Source organism: Mus pahari, unplaced genomic scaffold (genome assembly GCF_900095145.1).
Source record: "Mus pahari unplaced genomic scaffold, PAHARI_EIJ_v1.1 scaffold_14964_1, whole genome shotgun sequence".
In the NCBI taxonomy this organism is placed as follows: domain Eukaryota; kingdom Metazoa; phylum Chordata; class Mammalia; order Rodentia; family Muridae; genus Mus; species Mus pahari.
Genome location: NW_018393751.1, coordinates 1 through 6,286, shown reverse-complemented (window position 1 = coordinate 6,286; position 6,286 = coordinate 1). Strand labels below are relative to the sequence as shown.

The window sequence follows — 6,286 nt, the reverse complement described above, 5'->3', positions numbered from 1 at the left end:
AGTGGGTGGGTAGGGGAACAGAGGTGGGGGGAGGGGTATGGGAAACTTTCGGGATAGCATTTGAAATGTAAATAAAGAAAATAATAATAATAAAAAAAGAAAAGTTTACACATTGAAACAGTGTTCCTACACTGTTACTACTTGTTTCTAAGATATTTAAAAGCTATTTTTAAATAAGACTACTTAACAGCCATTACCTCAATGTAAAATGACAAAAAAAAAACAATGTAGGAAAACAAATATAATGTAGAATAGATGGATTAGCCTAAGTTATCAAATTGAAAAAATTGAGGATGTGGGAGGGAGTTAATGGTTTGGTATTCAAATATTAACATGATTTTTTTCATTACTAATGAATTTTGGAAGGTTGAGTGACTTTTTGTTTTATTGGAAATAAAGAACAAAGCATTACACATTTTCTGGGTCTTGTTGAGCCTTTAAAGCTCAATCTTTACCATGTAATTTAACTGTAGATATGTGAAGAAGTATATAATTTCAGATTGAGCTGAATTAACTATACTTGGGATTTGATCTATTTGTAGATTCTCAAGATAATGGAAGCACAAGTCTTGTTTACATATTTCTAACTGTCACTTCTGTGACATAGTCCACACTCTACATAGTCTGTGGATCTCCCTGCCTATAATCCTGAGACTGCCTCTGCCTGAATTGGACTGTGTAATACAGTGTCCTGTGTGTCCTCATTAATTTCAATTTTGCTATTACTGGATGTCTCACTGTAAATCTGATAAAATCCACTGACATTATTTCTTACTGTGTTCACATAATTATTGATGAAACTTTCCAAGGACCAAATTTGAACAAAAGAGCTCCCTTCCACAGATTCACAAACATTAGTGATATCATGGAAACTGAGAATGAATTATCCTCCTAAGTATTTACCTACCCGTGTTTATTCCATGGGCTATGGACTCCATCTGCAGAGCCCCAGGGAAGAAATTTTCTTCCAGGGCTCAGAAGAAACCTGAAAATAAAATGAGTCATGAATATGCAATAAACATCTCCTTTGCCCAAAAAAATAAAAGCTGGTAGAAATGTGATGGGCTGATATGCATGGCACTTCACAATTCACACTGCCCAGGTTTAAGGCAGGAAAAATATGTTCATTTTGATGGGAGTCTTCTTTCTGCTTAACATTCCACCTCTCATGGCCAATTTCATTGATCCCAGATGCTTTTGGAGAATAAATTTGAATGAAATAAAGGATAGAGATTTGGGATTAAATTGTACTTTCATCCTGGCAGCCGTTCAGACACCTATTAAGAAAGAATATTTGAACAAGACTCTGAATGTCCTGTAAGTAAATTTGTATTTTAAATTGAAATGAGAACATAAATGTTTCTTGAGTACTCTGAGGATGAAGATTAGGCAAATTCTTGAGACTTTTGTCCTGTTGCTAAGACTGAACACCTAGTAACAACCTTGATTCCTTTATAGATTCAAACCTATTTTCTCATTTGCATTATCCAATGAAGGTTTTGGTTTTCTTCCAGGTGGCTTCTGATTTAAAGGTTGGAATCTTCAGAATAAAGGCATATATACATTGATCCTTAACATAAAGTCTTTTGACCATTTGTATTGCACTCTAGATAGTGATGACTTATTGAAATTGATCCTATAATTTTCATTATGTTTTATACTTAGTACATGTAAATAAATGGTCATAAATTCTGCTGAAATTCCTTCCATAAGTGTGTTGCTCCTAGAGCATATGTTGTTTCCTGTAATATTCATGGCATATATAGTTATCAAAAACTTTACATATATAAAAAACTTACTGTCTCAAATTTAATGCATGAAGTCAATTATTGACTTCTAAAGCTTCATCAGGTTTGGAAAGAGATCTTTACACTCAGAAATTCCTACTTCATATGGATGAAGTGATGGATTTTTTATGTATATCAGCAAGGAATATTTAACTTATTAAAGATCAAGACATTGAAGTGTTTTAAAAGTTAAAATACAAAAGCACTGTGGCTTCTTCTCACTATTTATGAACAATCACTGGCTTTTCAGTTTTATAAAGTTCACTTTGTCCCTCTCTCTTTAGAGTAAACCATATTTGGAATATATGGAATCTAGTGATATGATTACATTCCTTGAATAGTGAGGCTATCAATAACAGTAGTCACTACTTATGTCCCTTGTCACTGGCATGGTTGACAGTGTATTGTGGGATAGTTGAAACGTTTGAGAACAGTGACACAGGAGCTTTCTATTACTTTTTTGGTCATTATTTAAGAAAAAATGTCTTCTCTATTCATGGTTAAGTTGGTTAATCTCAGACCCTTTGAAAACATTTAAATCTTGTGAGACTTCTTTCAATAATTTTAGTAAATGTTCGTGCACATGTTACCAAGTGTTGTCAATACCCATTTTTGTGGATTGCTGATAACTGTTTTAAAATACAGCCCTTTAGACTACTAGGGTACTCAGACAGCTTAGGTAACTGATGTTTCCTAAAGTTTAGTTGTAGGAAGTAGTTTGAGCATTGCTCAAGGTCTACTCTCAAATTTCTTTTGTATATTAGTAAATATTTAATTGAGTTATTTTTTGTGTGGGGGGTAATAAATAATATTCCAAAATGGCCTATTTTGTAGGGTACAGAATAAAAACAAAATAGATGTATTTTTTTTTGTAAAAACCTGATTGTGTTTACTTCACTTTAATCATTAAATATGTAGGTGTAGGTTTAGTGTTTATTGATAAGATTATATGAAATGACAAGGATGAAATAGGAGATATATTATTCTTTACATAAACATGAACAAACACAATATAGTACTATTCCATTCACATGTTCTAGTAACCCGCTATTTTTTTTACAAGAAACAATGAACACATTCCACAAATTTACACCATAATCTCTTCTAATTTGTAAGCATATAATACTGGCAAATACAAATACCACTGTAATTTTTTTATTTTCTTAGTTCTCAGTAGGATGCCAGTATTGTTTTAATTTAACTGGAATGTTGTCAAAGATGTTTCCTAGAAATTAACTCATAATGAATGAAGTACAAAAAGTTAATATATCTCATTCCTTTGTAAATAGAAAGTAACAGAATGATACACTGGTAGTGGGACAAGCCCTTAATCTCTGCACTAAATACCTGGCACTACTGCATACCTGTGTATTTGAATTGAGAACATTCAACAGCAAAGTATCTTATAAAACACTTCGATGTATTGCAATCTTATAACCTAAACAATCCTTGCTCAAATACTTTCAAATTTATATAGAGACCTGTATTAATTACCAAATGCATGTTTGATAATTTTGCATTTATCTAAAAATTAATCTTTTGAAATATTTTATTTCTATAAAAGATTGAAAAAAATAACAAGATGATATATATGAGGGACATGTCAAATATTGTGGCCACTAATTATAAGTGATTATATGTACAGGAATCAAATGTTGCTGGAGAAAAATCATTATGCATTGATAAATCGTGGCTTAATTTCCTTTACTAATTCAGTTAATTTCACAAGAAAATATCATGAACTCAGTGGCTCTAGTAACAAATATTTTATATTGCTCAATAATTTGAAAATGAAGTCATGATCAGAATTACTCTTTTGTCATTATCTGTGGTTTTCTATTTACATTCTGATCAAGCACTCAAAAAAACCTTAAAATTATCTTTGTGGATGAGGTCAACGCCATCTCTTATTTATGGGACCAACTCTGTCATGAACTTTGAAAATGTTTTCTATAATCCAGGTTCTTATATCAATCCAATCTCACAACAAAAGCCATTTGCTCCAGTCTTTAGATGTCAGATGCAGAAATTTCCAGTATAGCATAGTGCTTCTATTGAGTACAATTGATCATGTATAATCATCTGTCCATAATAAACACTGTACTCTGTTACAGAAAAACAACTAAAAACCACAAATATGCTTTGGCATTGGCCTTTGCAATGGATGAAATCAACAGGAATACTGACATTTTACCGAATATGTCTTTGATTATAAAACACAATTTGGGCCATTGTGATGGGAAAACTGTAAGACCTTCACCATATTTATTTAATAAAAAAACCCAAAGACCTATTCCTAATTATTTCTGTAATGAAGAGAGGATGTGCTCATTTCTGCTTACAGGACCCAATTGGGAAGTATCTTTGAGTTTCTGGAAATACCTGGACAGCTTCTTATCTCCACGTGTGAGTTATCATTGGCCAGGAATTCCTAACATCATATCTGTTTTGGAGAATTTGATAGCCATTAAGAAAGTTAATGGATGTGGTCAGACTTATGCTTATGTCAATCTAGGTAGCTCCTGGATACTTACTATTCAGAAACATGATAAGCTTTCAACTAGGGACTACCAACAGAAGTTGGCAGATACATGCAAGGAGGAATAAAATTAAGAATGCCATGTAGAATTAAGTCTGGCATGGTGGTAGAGAGAATCTTACAACCTTGACTGACTATCAGTCAGAGTTTTTCTTTATTTATATAAATCTCAGTAGGCAGAGATTGGTTCTTGGTGTTCCAAAACATAGAGCATATTATTTATGTCCCCAGAAAGCTGTTATCTTCATCTTGGTCGCAATTTTAAGTTATCGTTGCAAAACTGTGAAATAACAGCATTGTTATTTACAGTCATGGTGGTAATATAGATTTAATCATCAGTAATAAACTGTGATGGAACAGAAATAAATTTTACCAACATTTTATCTATAACCCAAGGTTTTAGTATCTTGAGTATTTTTTCGCAAGGCATAAAATATGATTCCTAACCTGGCAATTCATGACATTTCAGTGGCACTAGAAAAGATAAAAATAAATAAATAAATAAAAACTTCCACTACAGTCTGTGGAGTTAGGCATTTGACTAACTGTGAGTGTATAACCAACTGTTAAGAATCAGAATTTAAATTGACATTAGATCTCTGGCAAAAATTTTAGTCACATAGTGCTATAGCTATAATAAGTCATTTTCTTAAATAATATAATGATTATATATCTGTGTGGAATTTATTGCTATGTNTTATCTTGTTTTTTGTTCTTTTTTTATAAGATGCAAGATTTGAACTTCACAAGTGAACTTTTCTAAGAAAGATGGGTTATAGGGATCTGNTACCTCATTCTTTCATACNTTTCTACACGATTATTTATCCATCATTATAAGACACTTTGAATGTAGGAGATAACTCCATCCAATCTAACTTTGTTTCTGTATATTTTCAGCAATTGGTACAACATATAAGTCCCATTTATTTTGCCCCATAATTACCTGGGTATATAGTAGGATGAGTTTTTCTAATCTGATTTGCTGATAACACTTTTATGCTTCCAAATCTAGTTTACATTTTTACATTTATTTTGATCTTATTATCTGTTTCCCGAGGAGGCACAGAGTCAGACATTGCCAGATTATTTCAGAACCTTAACCTAAAAAGGAGATCTCTGGCATATTTATGTAAGTCACAATATCTTGTGTAGATTACTACCTTCAAGTAGGGCAATATAAGAATATCTCTTCCAAATGCTAAATCAGTATTATGTATAGGACTCTCCTGTTCAAACTTAGAATATTTCTGGATTACAGCATAAATGAATTTTTTTAAAAAAATATTAATCAAATATCCCCAAATTGTAAAAGTATCAAAATCCCTACAAACATTGAAAACACAGAAATCAAGACTAAAACTGAAAGACAGAAAGGCAGTTATTATAACATGCAAATACATTTTGTTACTCCTTGTCAAACAGCTATGCTTGCTGTTCCCATTAGAAGTGGATGTGTCAGACTTCCCCGTTTGCACATTTGAATCAGAGATGAGAGGAAAAGTCACAGGTAATCAAATGTTTGCAGGTAAATATGATTACAAGTGTTTCCAAGTGCTCTAAACCTCATACTGCTCTCTGTGTTGNAGATCCTTCAGCTTACCTATGGACCTTTCCATTCCATCTTCAGTGATGATGAACAATATCCCTATCTCTATCAGATGGCCCCAAAGGACACAACTCTAGCATTGGCAATGGTCTCCTTCATACTTTACTTCAACTGGAACTGGATTGGCCTTGTCATCCCAGATGATGATCAAAGCAATCAGTTTCTTTTAAAGTTGAAAAAACAAAGTGAAAAAAAAAGAAATTTGCTTTGCCTTTTTGAAAAAGATCTCTATTGATGATGTTTCATTAGAACAAAAAATTGAAATGTACTACAAACAAATTGTGATGTCATCCTCAAATATTATTATCTTTTATGGGGAAACACACAATTTCATTGATTTGATCTTCAGAATGA

General features: G+C 32.3%; 1 protein-coding gene across 1 annotated transcript; it reads left to right on the top strand.

Moving 5' to 3' along the window:
• Positions 1–1,120: 1,120 nt before the first annotated feature.
• LOC110315716 (vomeronasal type-2 receptor 116-like) lies at positions 1,121–4,394 on the top strand. The gene is made up of 2 exons (XM_021189707.1): positions 1,121–1,317; positions 3,902–4,394. Exons 1-2 carry the CDS (start codon positions 1,121–1,123, stop codon positions 4,392–4,394), a joined length of 690 nt encoding a protein of 229 aa, XP_021045366.1.
• The last annotated feature ends 1,892 nt before the right edge of the window (positions 4,395–6,286 follow it).